Source organism: Geotrypetes seraphini, chromosome 2 (genome assembly GCF_902459505.1).
Source record: "Geotrypetes seraphini chromosome 2, aGeoSer1.1, whole genome shotgun sequence".
Classification (NCBI taxonomy): Eukaryota; Metazoa; Chordata; class Amphibia; order Gymnophiona; family Dermophiidae; genus Geotrypetes; species Geotrypetes seraphini.
Window position 1 is genome coordinate 39,236,733 of NC_047085.1, and position 24,950 is coordinate 39,261,682.

Genomic DNA, 24,950 nt, shown 5'->3' on the forward strand with positions numbered 1-24,950 from the left:
CATATACAATCACACCCAAGTCCCGCGCTTCTGTCATGCACATAAGTTCTTCACCCCCCTAAACTTCACCCCCCCCCCTCCTTCGTGTTTTTGCAGTCCAAATGCATGACCTTGCATTTCTTAGTATTAAATTTTAGTTGCCAAATTTCAGATCATTCTTCAAGCTTCACTAGGTCTTTCTTCATGTTATTCATGTGTTGTTCCTCAAGGGTCACCTGTGTTTCCTTTGCTTTTTAATTTGTAAATGAGCTCTTTGGGTGAACGGTTGACAAATTTAGCCATTTTTATTTTATCTTATGTTGGTGATATTTCTCCATAGATGGCCTTGTGGATCATATAAGCCAGCTTCAAATGAATTTGTTTTTTGACAGGTAACCAGTGTAGTTTTAGCAGTAAGGACTGGATGCATAAATCAGTCTTGCTGTCACGTTTTGAAGCATTTGCAGTCACTTCTGTTCTTTCTCCGTAATGCCTTAGTAGAAGGGGTTGCAGTAGTCCAGGTAGGGCAGCAAGACAGCTTCTGCCACCCTCCTAAAGCTGTCTTGGTGACAGAGCTGTTCTGATTGATCTTAATTGTCTTAGTCTGAAGAAGAACCCCTTTGCCATGGATGTGATCTGGCTCATGAGGTATAGAGCGGAGTCTAGGGTAACTCCTAGCACCTTAGAGACTTTTAAATACCTCCATGGCATACATGTAAAATAAGTGATTCTCTTTCAATTGGAAAGAAAGTGAGCATAGGATAAAGGTGAAAGGGGACAGACTCAAGAGTAATCTGAGAAAATACTTCTTCGTGGAAAGGGTAGTGAATGCATGGAATGGCCTCCCAATGGAGATAATGGAAATCGATAAGAATAGTCTTACTGGATCAGATCAAAGGTCCATCTAGCCCAGTATCCTGTCTTCACGGAGGCTAATCCAGGTCACAAGTACCTGGCAAAAACCCAAATAGTATCAGCATTTCATGCCACCGATCCAGGGCAAGCAGTGGCTTCTCCCATGTCTGTCTCAACAACAGTTTATGGACTTTTCCTCCAGCTGCATTAACCACTCTTACCACATCCTCTGGCAATGCAGTCCAGAGCTTAACTATTCTCTGAGTAGAAAAAAATATTTCTTCCTATTGGTTTGAAAAGTATTTCTGTGTAACTTCATCGTGTCCCCTGGTCTTTGTAAATCTTGATGCAATAAAAAAAAAATCGATCCACTTGTACCCGTTCTACCACTCAGGATTTTGTGGACTTCGATCATATCTCTCCTCAGTCGTCTCTTTCCCAAGCTGAAGAGCCCTAACCTCTTTAGGGCTCCTTTTACTAAGCTGCGCTAGCGTTTTTAGCACTCGCTGCAGATAGCGTGTGCTGCCCCCATGCTATGCGTAAAAACTAACGCCAGCTCAATGGTGACATTAGCGTCTAGTGTGCTAAAACCACTAGCACAACTTAGTAAAAGGAGCCTTTAGCCTTTCCTCACACGAAAGGAGTTCCATCCCCTTTATCATCTTGGTCGCTCTTCTTTGAACCTTTTCTAGTGCCACTATATCTTTTTTGAGATAAGGAGACCAGAACTGAATGCAATACTCACGGTGAGGTTGCACCATTGAGTGATACAGAGGCATTATAATATTCTTAGTCTTGTTAACTATCCCTTTTCTAATAATTCCTAGCATCTTATTTGCTTTCTTGGCCGCCGCTATATATTGGGTGGAAGGTTTTAGTATATTGTCCATGATAACACCCAGATTTTTTTCTTGAGCGCTGACCCCCCAAGGTGCATCCTAGCATCCGGTAATTATGATTTGAATTATTCTTTCCAATGTGCATCACTTTGCATTTGTCCACATTAAATTTCATCTGCCACGGGAATTCAAGAAAACTTGAGACAAGTACATATGATCTCTATGGGAAAGGAAAGGATAACAGAAGGCATGGATAGACAGACTGCCTTCATTTCCTCTGGTTTTATGTAAAATATGATAAGTTAAATTGAATAATTAAATTCAGAGAAAGCTATTTCATTGCCCCTGAATTCACAAAATGAATAGTCTCATATTCTTCCAGAAAATCTTCGGTTGTTTTTTTTTAATTTCTTCACACTAGACATCTTTTAAATAAATTTCCTTAGCAGAGGCAAGTAATAAATTCTCTCTGAACATTCTGACATGTATTCCATCCCCATTACATTAATAAGTTTTGAAAACTCTTCAAAAATAAAGAAAATAATTTGTAATAACTGTCATTTCCAATTTTCACATACCAGTAAATGGCAGGCCCAACTTTAAAATTAATTCACTGCTTCATATATACATTTTATCTCACTAGAAAGGGCTGGGCTAGTCGTGTTTTAAACAACCCAATGATTTTTTCCCCTATGTATTACCTGGCCTGAGTCATAAATATTACAGGTTTTTTTAGGCTATTTATAGGACTGCAAACATGGCTGCCATTTGCCTCCTAAAAGGCTCATTTTGCTGTTCACTGACATCAGATGCAGGGAATGTCTGTCTCCTCTACCATACTAATAGTGGCGTAGTGAGGTGCCCCTCCCCTGCCCCCCACCTTCACACACTCCTTCCCCGCATGGCTTCCCTTTCCCTGTACCTCTGTAATGTTCATGGCATGAGTAGCAACCCCCAAGCTGCAGTCGTGCCAGCGTCGGCTCTTCCTCTGAAATCACTTCCTAGGCGCGGGTCCAGATCATTGATAAAAATGTTAAAAAGCAGCGGTTTCAGCACAAACCCTTGGGGAACCCCACTATTTACCCTTCCCCATTGAGAATATGGACCATTTCAACCTACTCTCTGTGTTCTGTCTTTCAACCAGTTCTTAACTCGTCATAGGACATTGCCTCCTATCCCATGACTTTCTAATTCCTCGGAAGTCTTTCATGAGGTACTTTGAGTTTTGAAAATTCAAATGCATAATATCAACCGGCTCACCTTTACCCACAATTCCTTCAACTTGCACCATTTTTCCAACTTTAGGTTTTTCTGGACAACCCTACTGTAGCTAATAGATTTAGAGATCCTTTCCCAAAGGTGCCTTAGTGTACCCTTCCACAAGTCTTTCCCACGTGCTAAGGCCATTTTTTACTGCATCTGGAAATTGGCTGATTTCCCATTTTTGGCATTAATCGACATGCATTAATGTTGCCATTAGCACGTAACCTTTAGAAAAAATTGGCGGATGTGCAAGGGGGCACTCGGAGAAACTGAAAGGGGACAGGTTTAGAACCAATGCCAGGAAGTTCTTCTTCACCCAGAGAGTGGTGGACAAGTGGAACGCACTCCCGGAGGTTGTGATAGGGCAGAAGACACTACAGGGATTCAAAGAAGGTTTGGATAAATTCCTGAAGGATAAGGGGATTGAGGGGTACGGACAGAAGTAGTGATAAGTTATAGGATGAGGCAGGGACCACTTGACAGGTCATGGACCTGATGGGCCGCCGCGGGTGCGGACTGCTGGGTGCAATGAACGTCTGGTCTGACCCAGTGGAGGCAACTTCTTATGTTCTTATGCCCTTTCGGTCACCTATTTTGCAAGTGATAAGGTCTTATGCTCTAATCGCACACTAATCAGTTAGAATGTCAGCATTGCCGTTGCGCTAACTGATTAGCGTAGAAACATCAACTCTGCACCCCCAGACATGACCCCACCATGACAAAAATAAAGAATGTGCATGCAGAGACCCCTCCCCCCAAAAAATTCTGTATGCAGTGCCTTACATTGTGCGTGTAAATCAGTGTGCACAGCTTAATTGTTTAACAAGCCTAATCGTCGCTGATAATTGGCAATTAGCACTTCATAACTCCGCTGCCAATCTCCTTCTCGAGTCTTTATTGTAGCTCGCTGCCACTGGTCAGCTTTGCCTCCTTTGTAAACCCCATCGAACCACAAGGCTTATGAGATATATAAATAAATAAAATGATGTTATGTTCTAATTGACACTAATTAAAAGCTACGCACACAACTTGGTAGGCGTAGTCTATATAGTGCTATGTGCCAGTTCTCGTTTGTGAATCTGTGAAGGGGCATTGCCAGGGGAGGAGCATGGGCAGATAATGGGCATTGTTATAAAATATGCCTGATATGTGTACAAGTTAGGGATTTAGGCCTGGTTTTCCTTGGCCTAAATAGATTTGCCTAAAGTTGTGATGCACGATCCTATAAAGCGCAGATACCTTATATACAGTAGCGCCATTCTAGCCGGCACAGATTTTTTTGGGGGCGTATTATATAGAATATGGTCCAGAGTCCAAAATGACACTGCGGGACATCAAGCTTTGGTAAATGTGCGCTAGCACGAACTGCAGCTTAGTAAAAGGCCCCCCTTAAACTGCAAATTTGCTAACTTATGGTATTAAAACATAGAAACATAGAAAATGATGGCAGAAAAGGGCCACAGCCCATCCAGTCTGCCCACACTAATGACCCACCCCCTAACTCCCTCCATGAAGAGATCCGACACGCCAATCCCATCTTTTCTTAAAGTCTGGCACGCTGCTGGCCTCAATTACCTGTTGCGGAAGATTATTCCAGTGATCAACCACCCTTTCGGTGAAGAAATATTTTCTGGTGTCGCCATGGAATTTCCCTCCCCTGATTCTCAACAGATGCCCTCTAGTTGCCGTGGGTCCTTTAAGAAAAAAGAGATCTTCTTCTGCCTTGATACGGCCCGTGACATATTTGAATGTCTCGATCATGTCTCCCCTCTCTCTGCGTTCCTCAAGTGAGTATAGCTGCAACTTACCCAGCCGTTCCTCATACGGAAGATCCTTGAGTCCTGCGACCATCCTGGTGGCCATTCGTTGAACCGACTCAACTCTCAGCACATCTCTTTGATAATGCGGTCTCCAAAATTGTACACAGCTGGATATAGGGGAGTCCCTGGATGTCATGTACTTAGCCATTTCCCCCTCCCCAAGGAGGAAGCACTCCATCTTGTCAAAATTCTGATACCTTCTAGCCATCATATTATTTAAAGGTTTCCTCTTTCTTTAAAGGGCACGATATCATGCAGGATCAAAAGACAAGCATTCCTGTCTCTACATGACAACACCACTAGTTACACATGTAAAGTTGGCATGCATATACAACTAGAGCATGCCAGTGGCAGTGACATATATAATTACATTATATTACATTGGTGTCTTCTATCCCGCCAATACCGTTCAGTTCTAGGTGGTTTACAACAAGAAATTAGCCTGGGCATTCCGGGGGAGATTACAAGGTTGATCTGGGAAGGGTCGATACGGTTTGATTAGATCATTTGACAAATTTCTTGAATAGTATGGTTTTCAGTTCTTTCCTGAATGTTTTGTAATTGGGCGTCATGGTCAGCATTTTAATGTCCTATTTTTTTATTTGTTCATACATTTTAGGACAGAGGTTCTCAACCCAGTCCTTGGGGTACATCTACTGTAGCCAGTAAGGTTTCCAGGCTATCCACAATGAATATGCATGAGATAGATTTATATACCATGGAGGCAGTGCATGCAAATCTATGCTTTGAGAAAAGAGATATCTGTATTTTATAAAAAGCTCCATGTTCACCAAGCCTTTTATAATATACCTGATTATGTTTAGATGGCCAGACCGGGATGTCTATATTCCCATTTAAAAAAGTTATCATCCTTATATGCTAATATATTTATTTATTAGGATTTATTTACCACATATTTGAAAGAATTCATTTCAGACAGTGTACAGCAAGAATAAGTCAAACATAAGCAACAGCCCATTACAGCAGTAAAAATTATTCAAATTTCAATACAAAGTATGGCACAGTATGCTACATTACAATATTAATTGAAAGACATATAGATATATTTATATTACAGCTCTGAGAGATTCTGGTGCCTCCACTTAAAAATTTGTTCAATAAATCCCTGGAGATGGGAGTGGTTCCATGGGATTGGAGAAGAGCAGATGTGTTTCCTCTTCACAAAATGGTCACAGAGATGAAGTGGGGAAACTACAGGCCTGAAAGCCTCACTTCAGTTACTGGAAAAATAATGGAAATGTTGCTGAAGGAGAGGATAGTGAAATTCCTAGAATCTAATGGATTACAAGATCCGAGACAACATGGCTTTACCAAAGGTAAATCATGCCAAACAAATATGATTGAATTCTTTAACTGGTTAACCAGAAAATGAGATTGAAGAAGTGTGTTAGATATAATTTACTTAGATTTCAGCAAAGCCTTTGGCACTGTTCCTCTTAGCAGGCTCTTGAACAAACTTGACCAGCTGAAGTTGTGACCCAAAGTGGTGAACTGGATTAGAAACTGGTTGACGGACAGACGTCAGAAGGTGGTGGTTAGTGGAATTTGTTCGGAGAAAGGAAAGGTGACTAGTGGAGTGCCTCAAGCACTGGTGGTAGGGCCGATTTTGTTCAATATGTTTGTGAGCGATATTGCCTAAGGGTTAGAAGGAAAGGTTTGCCTTTTTATGGATGATACCAAGATTTGTAACAGAGTGGACACCCCGAAGGGAGTAGAAAACAGGAAAAAAGGATCTGCAAAAGTTGGAAGAATGGTCTAATGTCTGGTAACTAAAATTCAATGCAAAGAAGTGCAGAGTGATGCTTTTGGGGAGTAGAAATCTGAGGGAGATGTAGGTGCTGAGAGGCGAAAGGCTGATATGTGTGGACAGAGAAAGGGGTCTTGGGGTGATAATGTCTGAATTTCTGAAGGCAACAAAGCAGTGTGACAAGGTGGTGGCTGTAGCCAAGAGGATGCTAGGCTGTATAAAGAAAGGCATAACCAGCAGAAGGAGGTGTTGATGCCCCTGTACAGGTCATTGATGAGGCCCCACTTGGAGTACTGTGTTCAGTTTTAAAGGCTGTATCTGACCAAGGATATAAAAAGACTTGAAGCAGTCCCAGAGGAAAGCAATGAAAGTGGTAGGGAGTTTATGCCAAAATAAGTATGAGGAGAGACTGGAGGACCCCCAACATGTGAAGGAAGCAATCAGAGATAAGAAGACTTCATTTAAGGAATAGAAAAGGTCAAAAATGGATGAAAACTGGAAAAAGCACAAACAGCATCAAAGCAAGTGCCATAAGGCTGTAAGAGTGGCCAAAAGAGACTACGTGAAAAAATAGCCAAAGAGGCGAAAACTTCAAGCCGTTCTTATGCTATATTAAGGGGAAACGACCTGCGAAGAAAGCGGTGGGGCCATTGGATGACCATGGAATAAAGGGAGTGCTAAAGGAGGACAAAGCCATCGCCGACAAACTGAACACATTTTTTGTGTCTGTATTTACCGAAGAGTATATACACAGCATACCGGAAGCTGATAGGCTATACGCAGGAAATGAAGACAGGAAACTGACAGGGTTGACGATCAGTCTAGAAGAGGTATGCAGGCAGATTGATAGGCTTAAAAATGATAAATCCCCAGGACCAGATAGCATCCATCCGAGAGTAATCAAGGAGCTGAAAGAGGCTATAGCTGAACTGCTTCAACTAATAGCCAATCTGTTGATCAAATCGGGAAGGATTCCGGAAGACCGGAAAGTGGCGAATGTTACGCCGATCTTCAAGAAAAGTTTGAGGGGAGATCCGGGAAACTACAGACTGGTGAGTCTGACCTCGGTACCGGGAAAGATAGTAGAGGCACTGATAAAGGACCGCATTACTGATCACCTTGGTGGACACAATCTGATGAGGACCAGCCAGCATGGCTTCAGCAAGGGAAGGTCTTGCTTGACGAACTTGCTGCATTTCTTTGAGGGAGTAAACAGGCAGATAGACAAGGGCGAGCCGGTCGACATTGTATATCTGGATTTTCAGATATACAAGGTACCGCATGAACTACTACTTCTAAAAATTGCGAGCTATGGAACCGAGGGTGAAATACTCATGTGGATAAAAAACTGGTTGGCGGATAGGAAACAGAGAGTAGGGGTAAATGGGCAATACTCGGACTGGAAAAGCGTCACGAATGGAGTGCCGCAGGGTTCGGTGCTTGGACCCGTGCTCTTCAACATATTTATAAACGACCTGGAAATTGTTACAACGAGTGAGGTGATTAAATTTGCGGACGATACGAAGCTATTCAGAGCAGTGAAGACGCAGAAGGATTGCAAAGACCTGCAACAGGACATAAACATGCTCGAGAAATGGGCCACGACATGGCAAATGAGGTTTAACGTGGATATGTGTAAGGTGATGCATGTTGGTAACAAAAATCTTATAGATGAATACAGGATGTCTGGTGTGGTACTCGGAGAGACCCCCCAGGAAAGAGACTTGGGAATACTGATCAACAAGTTGATGAAGCCATCCACGCAATGTGTGGCGGTAGCGAAAAGGGTCAACAGAATGCTAGGAATGATTAAGAAGGGGATCACGAACAGATCAGAGAAGGTTATCATGCCGCTGTACCGTGCCATGGAACACCCCCACCTGGAATACTCCATCCAGCACTGGTCGTAGTACATGAAGATGGACACGGTACTACTTGAAAGGGTCCAGAGAAGAGCGACTAAAATGGTTAAGGGGCTGGAGAAGTTGACGTACTCTGAGAGGTTAGAGAAACTAGGCCTCTTCTCCCTTGAAAAGAGGAGGCTGAGAGGGGGCATGATCGAAACATTCAAGATAATGAAGGAAATAGACTTAGTAGATAGAGACAGGTTGTTCACCCTCTCCTAGGTAGGGAAAACAAGAGGGCACTCTCTAAAGTTAAAAGGGGATAGATTCCATACAAACTTAAGGAAGTTCTTCACCCAGAGAATGGTTGAAAACTGGAATACTCTTCTGGAGGCTGTTATAGGAGAAAACACCCTCCAAGAATTGAAGGCAAAGTTAGACAAGTTCCTGCTGAACCGGAATGTACGCAGGTAGGGCTGGTCTCAGTTAGGGCACTGGTCTTTGACCTAGGGGCTGCCACGAGAGCAGACTGCTGGGCACGATGGACCACTGGTCTGACCCAGCAGTGACAATTCTTATGTTCTTATGTACTCTAAAGGAGAGGAGATGAGGGACAAGGGTGATATGATACAGACATTTAAGTATTTGAAAGGTATTAATATAGGACCAAATCTTTTCCAGAGAAGGGACATTGGTAAAACTAGAGGACATAAATTGACATTTGAGGGGGTGATAGACTTAAGAGTAATGTTAGGAAATTCTTTTTCACAGAGAAGTTGGTGGATGCTTGGAATGCCCTCCCAAGGGAGGTGGTGGAGAGGAAAATGGTGAAGGAATTCAGATAAGCATGGGATGAACACAGGATCGCTAATTAGAATATGATGGGCAAACTTTCACGGTCTGAGATGGTTCAGATAGGCTGGAGTGAGCTTCAAAGGCAACTTCAGTAGTTGGAACTTAAGGATAGTACTGGGTGGACTTCTAAGGCCTATGACCCAGAAATAACAAAGAAGAAAAGCCATTTTAATTTAATCATGAAATTGTAAAGCATGTAATTACAGGGCAGACTGGATGGTCCGTTCATGTCTTTATCTGCTGTCATTTACTATATTACTATGAACTTAAAAAGAGTACACTGTGTTATATTAGTGTTAAAGCAAACTATTAGATGTTTCAGCTTGGCTTGGAGGTTTAACATGCAGTAAGTACCTCAGTGCCTGGAGACGCTATTCATTTTGTTCACAAAAATGCATTGTTTTGTGTTTTACTCAGAATATGCTCAGTTTGTTGATCCCTGTGGCTACTACAGAAATACACAATGGGCATCTTTCAAACGACTGATCCTAATGTGGGTCATTCTTAGGAGATTTTGAATTGAAAATATTCCTAGCTTCCAGCTGCAGTAGGCCTAGGGATTAGTTAATTAAATTCCTCATAGGTTTCTTTTATGATAATGGTAAATCCAAGGATAAGTTGTCTTGGTAACAGCTTTGGCTACTGTTCTTCCCACACTGCTTTTAGTCTTTTGATTAAACTTACTTGGGCATGTAAATATTTCACTTGAGACTGAGCTGTTAAGTGATAATACAACGTGGTTTCAAATACTTTATATTATTTTGTAAAGCAAAAGTGGTCATCGCGGTTTTGCGGTTTATCTTTCAGAACGGCTGAATCTATTCATGGTTTTCAAAAATGTTAGCTTTATTAATTTTGCAGGTCAATTTAAATCAGTGATGCATCATATTTACTGTGGCTTCCATCGTTGGCAAAGGGGCTTAATTTACTAATAATGCACATTAATATACATCAACACAGCAGAAGTAACCAGGCCCCTTATTTCCAGGCAGACACATCCGGTCAGGCAAGGGCAAGTATCTGCACTTCCCTTGCCTCATGCAATGTGCATGAAGATGATTTCTAGCTCTAGTCATTATCCTGAGCTGAAGAGGTGTCATGGTTGAGAGGATTATTCACCACATGACCTTGTGCTGAAAGGTGAAGAGCGGTTTAGCTACTGGAGCACTTAATACGATTTCAAGTGTTAATGTGAAAGCTTAGCGTAAGGCAGGAGTCTTGCGCCAAGCGGTGATGCCCTATTGGCAACCAAAGAAAGGAAGGAAGAACAGCATCAGTGTGCATTAGAATGGTGGTTCTCAGCCTGTTTGTTGGAACCACAACGGTGTGTCCCCAGAAGGATGGAGATGTGTCGCAAAAATATCTGGTATGGACTGCATGGTGGGGAGATTAGAAATCCTGAGAATCGGGTTCTTGAAATCTTTTTAACTGGTCCGTTTCTACGTCCCCACTATCCCCCCAGTGATAACTACTGCCACCAGCCCCAGCTGATCAGCTCTCCATAGATTCTGTTGACTGCATAGTTTCCGAATAGTATATTGGCAGGTTTTTGTGTTGATTCACAGTGTCTGGCAGTGGAGGGATTTTGTGCTGCTGCTAATAAGGTGACCCATAAATCTGAATATCTATTTGCTTTCTATGACAAGAAAACCGGGACTTGTGTATCAATCTGTACCTTTCTCCTCTACTGCCAGCTGCAAACTCCGTCCCTTCTGTCTTGCCACACCGTGTGCCTGGAACAGACTGCCTGAGTCAGTATGTCAAGCTCCATCTCTGGTAGCATTCACATCTAGGCTAAAAAGCCCACTTTTTTCGAGAATGTTTTTAACTCTTAACTCCGACTCACTTGTAAAGTGCCCATGTCTGGTTTATCATTCCTTCTGTGAGAAATTCCCTAACCCCTATTTGTCCTGTTTGTCTGGTTTGATTAGATTGTAAGCTCTATAGAGCAGGAATTGTCTCTTACATTACATTGATGTGTTCTATCCCACCAATACCTTTCAGTTCTAGGCGGTTTACAACAAGAAATTAGCCTGGGCATTCCCAAGGAGATTACAAGATTGATAGCTATAGTATGCGTCAAGATCTGGGAATGGTTGATACGGTTTGGTTGGATCATTTGACAAATTTCTTGAATAGTATGGTTTTCAGTTCTTTCCTGAATGTTTTGTAATTGGGCATCGTGGTCAGCAGATTTGAGAGGTGATGGTCTATTTTTGCTGCTCTGGTGGCTAACAGACCGTCATATATTTTTTTGCTTTGTATGCCTTTGATTGGGGGGTGGGTAAAGTGTGCTTGAGTTCTCCTTGGTGTTTTCCTTGGTGAGTTCTCCTTGATGTTTTTCCTGATTAGGTGGTTGTTCAGATAGCTTGGTCCATTTCCATTTAGGACTTTGAATAGGCTACAGTAGAATTTGTGTTGTATGTGTGCTTGTACTGGGAGCCCTTGTGAGTCTTGGAAAGCTGAGGTAATGTGGTCATATTTTTTCAGGGAGTATATTAGTCTTACATCCATAGTGTGCAAACTCATGGAAACACTGATCAAACAGAAACTCGACAAAATTCTAGACGAAGAAAATTTACGTGATCCACACCAACACGGATTTACCAGGGGAAGGTCCTGCCAATCTAATCTGATTGACTTCTTTGACTGGGTGACCAGTCATCTGGATGCCAGGTAGTCCCTGGATGTGATATATTTGGACTTCAGCAAAGCTTTCGATAGCGTTCCACACCACAGGCTGTTGAACAAACTAAAATCGATGGGATTAGGGGATACATTCACTACATGGATAAGGGATTGGCTAGATGGTAGGCTTCAAAGGGTGATGGTAAACGGTACCCCCTCCAAAACGTCAGCAGTGACGAGTGGAGTACCTCAGAGCTCTGTCTTAGGGCCGATTCTATTCAATTTATTCATAGGAGATTTGACCCAAGGGCTTAGAGGAAAAGTATCACTGTTTGCCGACGATGCCAAACTATGCAACATAGTAGACAAAAGCAGTGTGCCTGACTTTATGACGCAGGACCTACGGCAGCTGGAACAGTGGTCATCAACTTGGCAGCTAGGCTTCAATGCTAAAAAATGTAAAGTAATGCACCTAGGCAAAAAAAATCCACACAGAACTTACACACTATATGGTGAAACCTTGTCCAGGACCACGGTGGAACATGATTTAGGAGTGATCATTAGCAATGATATGAAGGCTGCCAATCATGTGGAGAAGGCTTCGTCCAAGGCAAGACAAATGATGGGCTGCATCCGTAGGGGTTTTGTCAGCAGAAAACCTGAAGTCATAATGCCACTGTACAGATCCATGGTGAGACCTCATCTCGAGTATTGTGTTCAATTCTGGAGACCACACTACCAGAAAGATGTGTTGAGAATTGAGTCGGTTCAGCGAATGGCTACCAGGATGGTCTTGGGGCTCAGGGATCTCACGTATGAAGAAAGGCTAAAAAAACTGCGGATGTACTCACTGGAGGAGCGAAGAGAGAGGGGGGACATGATTGAGACCTTTAAGTATATCACGGGGCGTATAGAGGTGAAAGATGATATCTTCAGTCTTACAGGGCCCTCGGTAACCAGAGGACACTCGCTGAAAATCAGGGGAGGGAAATTTCAAGGTGATGCTAGAAAGTACTTCTTCACCGAAAGGGTGGTCGATCATTGGAACGAGCTGCCTCAGCAGGTGATTGAGGCCAACAGCGTGTCAGATTTTAAGAGAAAATGGGATATTCACGTGGGATCTATAAGGGAGTAAAAGTCGGGGAGTGGGTCATTGGTATGGGCAGACTTGATGGGCTATGGCCCTTTTCTGCCGTCAATTTCTATGTTTCTATTTTGGACATTTTGTAATTGTTTTAGCATGTTGGCGGGGCATGACAGGTAAAGAATGTTACAATACTCCAGGAGTCCTAAGATTAGCACTTGTACTATGAGTTTGAATTATTCGTTGTTAAAGTATTTTCGGACTTGTCTTAAGTTGCGCATGGTTGCGAATGCCTTCTGAACCGTTTTACTGATTTGAAGTTGCATGGTGCAGCCTTTGTTCATCATTATTCCCAGCAGTTTTAGGTTCATTTGTAAGGGATACGTGATAGAGTTTATTTCTAGGTTTGTTATGGTTGGGGTTTTGTTTCTTTCTGAGAGTAAGAATTTGGTTTTGTCATGGTTCAGTTTTAATTTGTGGTCTCTCATCCATTTTGACACTGTTTCTAGAGTAATGTTTAGTTTGTTCGTTGTGTTGGGGGTGATTTGGTCGAAAGGAGGAGGATCTTACTTACTTAATGTACAGCAATGCATACATCTAGCAGCGCTATAGAAATGATTAATAATAGTAATAACACTCAAAGCAATTGTGGTGGGTAGGTGAGGTTCCTGCCTGCATAAATCATGCTCAGCAAGCCAGCTGCCAAGATCAGTGGCACCTAACCAGGTAGCACTGCTGCATATGGGCTGTGCCATCCAGTTTAGAAGTGGGCCAGAGAGGGGCATTCGAAGGGTGGAGTTGGGAGAAGCTAGCAGCCACGCAGGAGCTGGCAGTATTCAGAGCTGGTGTCTGCACAGCTACGGTAAGTGGCATAATTAGCAGCCTTGATATGGGCCCCTTAGCTTTGAAGGTGCCAATGCTGATTATGAACCAACACCTGCATAGCTGCCAGTTGGGTGGAAGCTCGTCGCCCCTCCCTCACCGAAACATTTCCAAACAACTCTCTCACTTCCCCCCTCTCCTGTCCCTCAAAGCAGTTCCAACTAGAGAATGACACGGGGAAAACATTTGTTCCCGTCTCCGCAAACCATCTGATCCCATCCTCACAAGCCTCGAATAGTTATGATTTTATATTGAACGTATTTTATTAAAGTATAAACAGAAACAATATTCTGTACAATTGTCATTTTATAAATACAAATAGTACAGAGCATGGATCAACAAAACCCGTCTCCTCTCCCCTTCACAAATATCCCCTCCACTATCGAGAAAACTGAATAAACCAAATATTACAGAATGCTACACAGAAAAATCATGCTAACAGAATACTGCAAAACATAACAGGAACAGTGTTAGGGGAGTGCAACTAGGGCAAATGCCCCCTGGTCAGAGAAAGCCCTAAGCCAGCTGGAAGCTAAAGAAGCATGGCCTGGGCTTTGTGGTTCTCAGTTATATCTAACACCAGCTCTAGCAAGATACATATTTCAAATCTGATATATTATAATCACAAAATATAAACTAAAATTATTTTTCTACTTTTTGTTGTCTCATCATTTTATTTTTCAAATCATGTTGGTCTGAGGCATTGGTCTCTGTTTTCTTTTGTCTTCTCTTAACTCACTTGCCAGGGTCTCCTGACCATTTGACTTTTCTTCTTTCTCCATGCTCACCATCCATCTTCTACTTCTGTGCATGTATTATTCCCCATGTTCAGCATCTCCCTTCTCTATGCCTCCTATACATCCTTTTTGAATATTTCCCCTGTGTCCATCTCCCTGCTTTCATCATCTCATCATTCTAAGATCCCCTCCTCCTATGACAGTATCACTCCTCTATATCCCTGTGCCTCTCCCCCCTCCATCCAGCATCTTCCTACTGCGTTCTTATTCTCCCCAATGTTTAGCCATCTTCTCTCTGTGTCCATATACCCTCCCATGTCTAGCATTAACCCTCTGTCACCATTTACCATCCAATTTAGCATTCCCCTTTTTGTCCGTGTTCTTATGCTCCCATCCATGCCCACCATAGAAACATAGAAACATAGAAAAAAGCGGCAGAAAAGGGCTATAGCCCACCAAGTCTGCCCATTCCAAGTATCCCTCCCCCCTAAGTTTACTCCCTTAAAGATCCCACGTGAGTATCCCATTTTCTCTTAAAATCCATCACGCTGCTGGCCTTTATCACCTGGAGTGGGAGTCTGTTCTAATGATCCATCACTCTCTCGGTGAAGAAGTACTTCCTGGAGTCGCCATGAAACTTCCCTCCCCTGACTTTCAGCGGATGCCCTCTGGTGGTCGAGGGTCCCATGAGCCAGAAGATATCATCTTCTGACTCGATGCGTCCCATGATGTACTTATACGTTTCAATCATATCTCCCCATTCTCTTCTTTCCTCAAGTGAGTACAGCCGCAATTTCTTTAGTCTTTCTTCATACGTGAGATCCTTGAGCCCCAAGACCATTCTGGTGGCCGTTCGCTGTACCGACTCGATCCTCAGCACGTCCTTTCGGTAGTGTGGTCTCCAAAACTGAACACAGTACTCTAAGTGAGGCCTCACCATGGCTCTGTACAACGGCATCATAACTTCAGGTCTCCTGCTGACGAAACTTCTGCGGATACATCCCATCATTTGTCTTGCCCTGGAGGTAGCCTTCTCCACTTGATTGGCAACCTTCATGTCCTCGCTAATGATCACTCCTAGATCGCATTCCGCCGTGGTCCTAACCAAGGTCTCACCATTTAGTACATAAGTTCTACACAGGTTTCTCTTACCCAGGTGCATTATCTTGCATTTTTTAGCATTGAAGCCTAGCTGCCAAATAGTCGACCATTGTTCCAGAAGCAGTAGGTCGTGTGTCATATTATCAGGTAATAAGCTTCTACCTACTATGTTGCAAAGTTTGGCGGTGTCGGCGAACAGTGATACCCTTCCTCTAAGTCCCTGCGTCATATCTCTTATGAATAAGTTGAATAGAATCGGGCCCAGGACCGAGCCCTGCGGCACTCCACTGATCACGTCCGATGCTTCGGATGGGGTACCGTTCACCACCACCTTCTAAAGTCTACCACTCAGCTAATCCCCAACCCATGTAGTTAGAGTGTCTCCTAATCCTATCGATTTCAGCTTGTTCAGTAATCTTCGATGAGGTATGCTATCAAATGCTTTACTGAAGTCCAAATATACCACGTCCAGTGACTCTCCGGCGTCCAGTTGTCTAGTAACTCAGTCAAAAAAGCTAATCAGATTAGATTGGCAGGATCTTCCCTGGGTGAACCCGTGTTGGTGTGGATCACGCAGTTTTTTTTCATCTAGGATTGTGTCAATATTCTGTTTGATCAGTGTTTTCATGAGTTTACACACTATAGCTTGATTGGCCTATACTTGCCACATGTAAGAGCATAAGAACAGCCATACTAGGTCAGACCAATGGTCCATCAAGCCCAGTAGCCTGTTCTCACGGTGGCCAATCCAGGTCCCTAGTACCTGGCCAAAACCCTAGGAGTAGCAACATTCCATGCTACCAATCCAGGGCATGCAGTGGCTTCCCCCATGTCTTTCTCAATAACTTTTCCTCCAGTAAATTTTCCAAACCTTTCTTAAAACCAGCTAATCTATCCATTCTTACTACAACCTCTGGCAATGTGTTCCAGAGCTTAACTATTCTCTGAGTGAAAAAATATTTCCTCCTATAGGTTTCGCCGGAAGTTACATCGGAAGGACAGACTTAGTGGCTAGAAGGTTCCGGAGCAGCACTGTATACAGGAAGCTTATAAGGGGCTGATAGGCCTGCCCCAGGAGGCTCAAAGGGGCCAACTCAGGACAGAGTCACAGGTTTGTTGTTTTGGTTTGGGATTTTTTTTGCCGCCTGCGATCGGGAGCCAGGGAGGGATTGTGTGAGGGCTGTTCAACTTACGACAGGGAGGGAGGGAGGGGGACTGCTGGACTCAGGAGGGGAGGGAAGGGAGGTAACTCAAGGCAGATCCTTTACTGTGGGGACAAGGCCATTCACTGATCCATGGGGTGGTGAATGGCCTTGTTCCCGTACCTGCGGCAACCAGTCAATTTTTTCCCCCGTTCCTGCGGGTTACCCATGGCTAGCATGGGTAATGGTCACCATGTCATTTTCTAATGCCAACCTTTCTGTGCCTGCAGCAGCTCTGACCTTCCCTCTATCCCACACAGCAGCTCTGGTCCTCCCTCTGGCCCCATCAAAGCAGCTTTGACCCCTCTCCTGCCTCCCCACAGCAGCTCCATCCTCCTCCCAACCCACAAAGCAACTCCAAATTCCCCCCCCCCCCCCATTTCTTCCTTCCCCTCAAGACCTAGACAGCCCCCTCAGAACTACTTACCACTCATCCCCCTCATGGTGTCTAATTGAAAATGGGTGTCGCAACCTCTAACAGTAGTTTCATAGTCATTGTTCTCTCTAAGCTGTGCGAAAGTCTGCCTCCTACAGTTCTGCCAGTGGAGGGTGCTGTTTCACTATCACATTTTCAATAGTGAGCGGCAGGCGAACTCTGAAAGACTCCGGGGCCATTTCCACCCCCCAGTTAGTCCACTCAACTCAACTGGTTCACACACTGAGTGGGTCTTTGGGTGTTGCTCTTGGGTAGTTGTTTTGGGATCTCTTCCAGGGGTTTGTCAGTATCTCCTTCTGGTCCAAGGAAGGAAACTCTGTTAACCTTAGCACTGACCTACAGAATATGTTTGTAACAGCGCTGCTTGTGTGGCATTAGTCTATGTAGTGATCGAAAGAAAAAAACCAGACCTTTGCACATTTTTGCACTATATGGTGGGTGTATGAGGAGATTCACATTTCCTGCACAGCTAAGTCCGTGTGAAGTTACCTTGTGCTGTATTTGACATCTAGCAAAGTCTCTGTTTGGAAGGAAAGATCTCAGCTTAAAAATGAAGTGGCCAGAAGTTATGGTAAAAGCAGATAGCGTAGCTGGTTTTAAGAAAGGTTTGGACAAATTCCTGGAGGAAAAGTCCATAGTCTGTTATTAAGACATGGGGGAAACATCTGCTTGCCCTGGATCGGTAGCATGGAATGTTGCTACTCTTTGGGTTTTGACCAGGTACTAGTGACCTGGATTGGCTTCCATGAGAATGGGTTACTGGGCATGATGGACCATTGGTCTGACCCAGTTAGGCTATTCTTATGTTATGTTCTCATCTGTAGGGGCCTTAGTTTTCACTTCTTATTTTAATGTATTTTTTTTCTGAGAACTTATCAGTGTTTTTTATAATGGGAACAAAAATGGAAGAGAATTAATGTGTGTGGAAGGGGGGGTAACTAATTTCTTCAGCTAAATAATTCAATCCACCTCAACCAGACATAGGAGAACTCACGCACCATTCACACACCCTCCAACCAAAAACGTCAAAAGAAAAAAACAGTTTGACAACCTCCTAACACTCGACCCCCAACTCTACAACCTATTGACCTCGACCACAAACTACAAAACCTTCAAAAAAGAAATAAAAACCCTTCTATTCAAAAAACACATAAAACCGAACTAACACAATCAGAACTGTCCCAAGCATCACCTGCAACTACTTCTGATGTCATGACAATTCAGACATAATTTATGTTATGTTATGTTATGTTTGGCATAATGGTTACATATATGAGGTTCAATAAAAGAAAATTTTCACTGCCTGTTTCTATTATGACCATTTATTCAGTTTCATGGTTATTACAAAAAATATTTTTTTACATGGGGGGGGGGGTGTCAAAAAATTATGGGCCCCGGGTGCCACATACCCTAGGTACGCCACTGAGGTACGGAACTGGCAAAGGACACACATTTGGTGAGATGGAGATTTCCAGTGTACTGTGGCACTGTCCCCCTTTCTGCAGTCAACCCCCAGGTCCTCGCTGAAAAAAAAATTGCAAATCATCTTTAGAAACATACCCATACAAGAACTAATTGTTGTATATTCTGAGATTTGCAAATGAGTATTTAAAAATATATTAATCCTTAGCCTACTCTATTGAGCACTGACCTTTATAATCATTCCTCCCTAAGAACTGTTTTAAAAATACTCCATGGAATTGTGAGAAAATCTCTCATGAATTATTAATAGAGACAATTACTTTCTATGTGTTCCTGATAAATAGGTTCTTTTGAGTCCATGGAGGAAATACTTACCGATGGTCCTAAAAAAAGAATGGTAGGCCTATTAATAAGTTTCAATTTACTGATTTTGACTTTCTCATTCATTGTATTTTAGTTTACGAGGGGCCACTGAAACGTTCTCAGCCCAACCAAGAAGAGAATGATGTGGAGCCATGAAATTTACAAGTTATTCCACACTTGACGTTTCTCGTTTCAGTGAGACAAATGCATCTAGTAAATGGGCACAAGTATAGGGAAACCAAGCCACTGTGACATCACCAATGAGGTTGGCTCTTAGGCACTGATGGAATGAGGCATTATGACATCACGATACAAAGGACCACTGAAAAGTTCTCAGCCCAACCAAGAAGAGAATAATAATGTGGAGCCATGAAACTTGCAAGTTATTCCACACTTTTCTTGACCCTTTTTGTTTCAATGATATGAAATGAAAAGGGCCAAGAAAAGTGTAGAATAACTTGTAAGTTTCATGGCTCGACATCATTCTCTTCTTGGTTGGGCTGAGAACTTTTCAGCAGCCCTTCATATATTTCATCATTTTACTACTGTTATGCTGTTAACAAAATTGTAAATTTTACGTTGAATTATACCTGCTGTGCACCGCCTTGGGTGAATTTCTTCATAAAGATGGCTAAATGAATTCCAATAAATAAATAAATAAGAATGGATTTTGGGGAATAAGCATTTGCTTCCTTAAGTTTTAAAGTACAGGAAAAAAAAAAAAAAGATTTATTGGCCATCAATGAAAACTTCTTATTGGTTTTGACAGTTTTGTCTATATTTTTCCTGGAGGACAGGTTGTCAAATTTTGACAAAATATTTATTGTACCAAAGCATCTTTCTCTCATAATTTAGATCTTTCACGACATTTAACAGTGGTTAACATCTGCATTAGACGCATCTAAATGCCTCCATTTAATTCATCCTGGCAAACTGAAACAATCTATATCATAATTATTTTTTCAGAGGTCACCATCCACTACAATCTTATATGATAGACAAATAAGCAAGGTTCATTCCCATGAATATGGATTTTATTATGAACAAATAATAAGTCAATGTTTATAATTAGCAGAAATTATAATTGATGTGAGTGATATTGAAACAGCAGAAATGTCTAGATCCCAGTCTGCAATCTGCCTACATTAAGGGCTCCTTTTAACGCACATAATAGCGCACGCTAAACCGCCGGCCGCACTAGCCGCTACCGCCTCCTCATGAGCAGGCGGTAGTTTTTGGCCAGCGCAGGGGGTTAACGCATGATGAAAAGTCACGCGCGTTAACCCCGCTAGCGCGGCTTGAAAAAAGGAGCCCTAAATAAATCTAACTTGATCAACGTGATCAGGTCTCACCAGCCCAACCATGAAAATCCTCTTAGGACACCCTTCTTGGGAGACCACATCTGGAGTATTGCATTCAAGTCTGGTCTCCTTATCTCAAGAAAGATATAGTGGTGCTATAAAAGATTCAAAGAAGAGCGACCAAGATGGTAAAGGGGATGGAACTCCTCTCGTATGAGGAAAGACTAAAACGGTTAGGGCTCTTCAGCTTGGAAAAGAGACGGCTGAGGGGAGATATGATTGAAGTCTATAAAATCCCGAGTGGTGTAGTACAAGTGGATCAATTTTTTTGCTCCATCAAAAATTTCAGAGACTAGGGGACATTCGATGAAGTTAAAGGGAAATACTTTTATAACCAATAGGAAGAAAATTTTTTTTCACTCAGAATAGTTAAGCTCTGAAATGCGTCGTCAGAGGATGTGGTAAGAGCAGTTTTAAGAAAGGTTTGGATAAGTTCCTGGAGGAAAGTCCATAGTCGGTTATTGAGAAAGACATGGGGGAAGCCACTGCTTGCCCTTGATCAGTAGCATGGGATATTGCTACTCCTTGGGTTTTGGCCAGGTACTAGTGACCTGGATTGGCCAATGTGATAACGGGCTGCTGGGCTTGATGGATCATTGGGCTGACCCAGTAAGTCTATTCTTATGTTCTTATGTCCTGTGTTGGTATAATTACAGGCTGTTCCTTATAGAAACATCATTGTACTGTACTGCCTCGGGGTCTATTTGGCAAAAGCTTTCCCACCTATGACAGACTTGTTGCTCTAGTCTTAGGTCCTCCATTGCAGGAATATCATTGTATCTTGTTGCTGGGGCTGTTGAGAAGGCCTGTGACACTTGTTCTTGGTTTAAGTTTTCTCCCTAGTTCCTCATGGAGCAGTTTCCTGCAGTATCTCTGTCTGAACCGCCTTCCCTGGCTGCTATTAGTTCATTATGACTGGATTTCAAAACCTCGGCTGGGTTTCACAAGTTCTTTCATCCTGTATTTCTCAAGGCCTGGAACACACTGGCTCTGTTCTTTATGGTTTGGGAGACAAACTAGTACCAAAATATATACTCATTACATCTTGGATGGGTCTCTTAGCTGAATTACACTTTAAAAGAGCACTAGGCTCTGCTCTTCTAATTTGTATCACATTTCTTCTTTCCCTTTTACAAAAAGCTCATCATAAAGTCAACCTCAGATTATGCCAGGGGTGTCCAATGTCGGTCCTCGAGGGCCGCAATCCAGTCGGGTTTTCAGGATTTCCCCAATGAATATGCATGAGATCTATTAGCATACAATGAAAGCAGTACATGCAAATAGACCTCTTGTATATTCATTGGGGAAATCCTGAAAATCCGACTGGACTGCGGCCCTCGAGGACCGACATTGGACACCCCTGGATTATGCCCTCTGGTTTTACCATTTTCCTTTCTCAGGAAAAGATTTTGTTCTATGTTAATACCTTTCAAGTATTTCAACATCTGAATCACATCTCCCCTGTCCCTCCTTTCCTCTAGGGTACACATATTCAGGGCTTCCAGTCTCTCCTCACGTCTTTTGGCGCAAACCTTCTACCTTGGCGCCATTTAGAGAATCGCACCTCCAACAAAGGTAGGCACCGGAAACGTAGGCCAGAGCTTTCAAGGCTTACATTTCTGGTACTTACCTTTCATATGAATTGCGCATCTGATGATGCTGACCTGTGCCTATCGTCACTTTCTGCATTAGCCACGCCTACACTGGTGTGAAGCTCCACAAAGCACCTATGGCGGTGCAATTCCAGTGCTGGATTTTTAGGCGCCTTGAAATCAGTTTAAAACATTATATAAATTGCATTTTTCACTTAGCTCAGAAACGCCATTTACAGAATTTGGGCCTTAGAACCTGCAATCACAGAATACTAGTATATAAGTGGATACAGTTATATTTATATGTGCTCTGTGCACAGTTAGTTCTATTCTATAAATAACATATAACCTGCTTAGTTCATAAATGCAAGGGGGCTTACAAGTGGGTGGAGCTTGGGTGGGGTGTGGGTAGGACCAACAGAATACTGTAAGATACATGCTAAAGTGGTCCATATAGGAAAGTGATCTCCAATGTGTGGCTCCTAGGCTGCATGCAGCCCCCGAAGTCCTCCATTGCAGCCCTCAGCTGAAATTCTGTTCAAATCCTGTAAGTGTGTTCATTTCAGTCTTGCCCACTTAAGAACATAAGAATAGCCATGGTCCATCTAGTCCAGTACCCTGCATCCAACAGTGGCCACTCCAGATCACACTTGGCAAAAACCCAAATAGTACTTGGCAAAAACCCAAATAGTAGTAACAGGTAGAATTCCTTACACATCCAGGGGAGGGAGGGTGGAGGGAAAGATATCTTATTTATTAAAATACTTAATTATAATATTATAATTACATAATTTGTCTTATTGTAGTAATTTTGTAAGAGAAAATGTTTGTTCTTTTTTTTTTTTTTTTTTTTACCATTTCTGGTTTTTATTTTCTCATGTTTACAAAAAAATTTCCATGAACGCCAGCAGAAAACCTCCTTTATGCTTCTTCTGTGCTAGCAGGGACATCTCCTCCTTTGGTGTTTCTTGTGTAAATCACCTGGGCCCGGTGCTTGGATACTAGTTTAATTAGCCCTTTGTTGAGCAGCTCCTGAAGAGCGGCTCTGGCTAGAGAACCCCTGATTTTCAGCCTCTCTGAGACCACAGCAGGTGTGATGAGCTTGTAGTTTGGAACTTCTTTACACAGTTTGTCATATGTAGCTTTGTCAAAGAGAACCAGGTTGTTTAGTTTGTCCCTCACTTTTCCCTTGGACCACTTCTTCTTTTTGGCTTTTCCACCAGATTTGTTTACGGGGTCTTTGTCCTTCTTGGCAGACTTGCCTGCATCTTTCTTCTTCTTGTCATCTTTGGGTGGCATGGTGCAAACTTGTTCTAAGTATAAATTGTATGTTTAATAATGCGTTTTATGAAATATTTATGTTCAGATAATTGTATTGCATTGTCAAAGCTTAAAAATCAATAAAGATTAAAAAATAGTAGTAACATTCTTTTTAAGAGTTTGAGTGTGTGAAAGTTTTGAGTGTTATAGATCTGTCCCGTCTAGGCGTGAGTATTGTGTGTTATAGGTCTTTTCTATCCATTTTTATTGGTGTTCTTTTCTTTTATTGGACCTGTCGTAAGAACAAGTGGTACAACAAGTTTTAATAAAACATAGTGGACAATTCCATAAAGTGGAGCCTAGAGGTAGGCGCCAGGTATGTGCGTCAAAGGCACTAGAGGTAGGCACCTATGTACACTAGGTACCATTCTATAAGGTAGCATCTAAATGCCATAGGCCTGATTCTATAAAGTCCGCCTAAAGTTAGACGCTAATATTGGTACCTACTTTAATTCAACAATAGGCAAAATCAGTACTGATACTGATGCTCAGCACCTCACAATTGGCCTTAATTTGACTTAATTAAAAATTAGGCACCTAACTCAAAAACTCAATTCTATAAAATGTAGGTGCCTAGCCCAAAGCGCCTACATTAAAATTGGGCATGGTTAGGGCGTGCTTGTCAATCAGCTCTGGTGTCAGCACCTAACTTTAGGCATAGAAAACCCTGGAATAAATTGGGAATGCCTAAATGTTAGGGTTCTGAGTGTGATTCTATAATGGGCGCCTAAATTTTACAGAATTGGTGCTGATATCGGCCCCTGACTTTAGGCAGACTTTATAGAATCAGGCCATGGAAGTGTCTCTCAGATACACGCATAGGTTATGGGCTGCTATAAATTATGCATATCACTTGACGAGCCTAGGTGACAATGACATGGTGTAAGAGGATGCACTTACACATGAGTGAACCAATGCAATCTTACACTAGTATTCTGTAGGGATGTCCCTAGTATGTCACCTTTTGTGCAACTGAGGACTGGACCAAAGTCTGACTAGGCCTGAACTACACTGTCATGGCTGCCTGCCAACAGGAGGACACTGGTATACCAAGGAGCATCTGCACTTCATCTCTGACTGTGAAGTTGCTAACAAGACAGATTTACACCGACACAAATATGAGTTAAGACTTGTGGGTAGGGTTACCAGCTCTCGTTGGGCAGGAGCGCATCTGCACATGTGCGGATACAACATGATGACATCACACGCACACACGTGACATGCGTGGATGTGCTCCTGCCCGATAGTGATTTGCCGGGTTTTGAAAAGCCATCAGGACCCCTGGACATGTCTGGGGAAATCCGGACGTCTGGTAATCCTACTTGTGGGCCTTCTTGGTTGGTGGCAAGGGGTTCATAGACAACCCCGCGAAAGACAAAGGCGCGCGCCGACAACTGAGCGCAAGATGGAGGCGCGCGCCGAAGAAAATTACTGTTTTTAGGGGCTCCGATGGGGGGTTTTGTTGGGGAACCCCCCAGTTTACTTAATAGAGATCGCAATAGAGATTGTAACCCCCCCACATTTTACTGTAAACTTAACTTTTTCCCTAAAAACAGGGACAAAGTGAAGTTTTCAGTAAAATGTGGGAGGTTACAACCC

The 24,950-nt window shown here is 42.7% G+C and overlaps 1 protein-coding gene across 1 annotated transcript; it reads right to left on the bottom strand.

Moving 5' to 3' along the window:
• Positions 1 to 22,906: 22,906 nt before the first annotated feature.
• LOC117355779 (40S ribosomal protein S25-like) lies at positions 22,907 to 23,333 on the bottom strand. The gene has a single exon (XM_033934813.1). The coding sequence runs from the start codon at positions 23,328 to 23,330 to the stop codon at positions 22,953 to 22,955; it is 378 nt and encodes a 125-aa protein (XP_033790704.1). The 5' UTR covers positions 23,331 to 23,333; the 3' UTR covers positions 22,907 to 22,952.
• Positions 23,334 to 24,950: the final 1,617 nt, after the last annotated feature.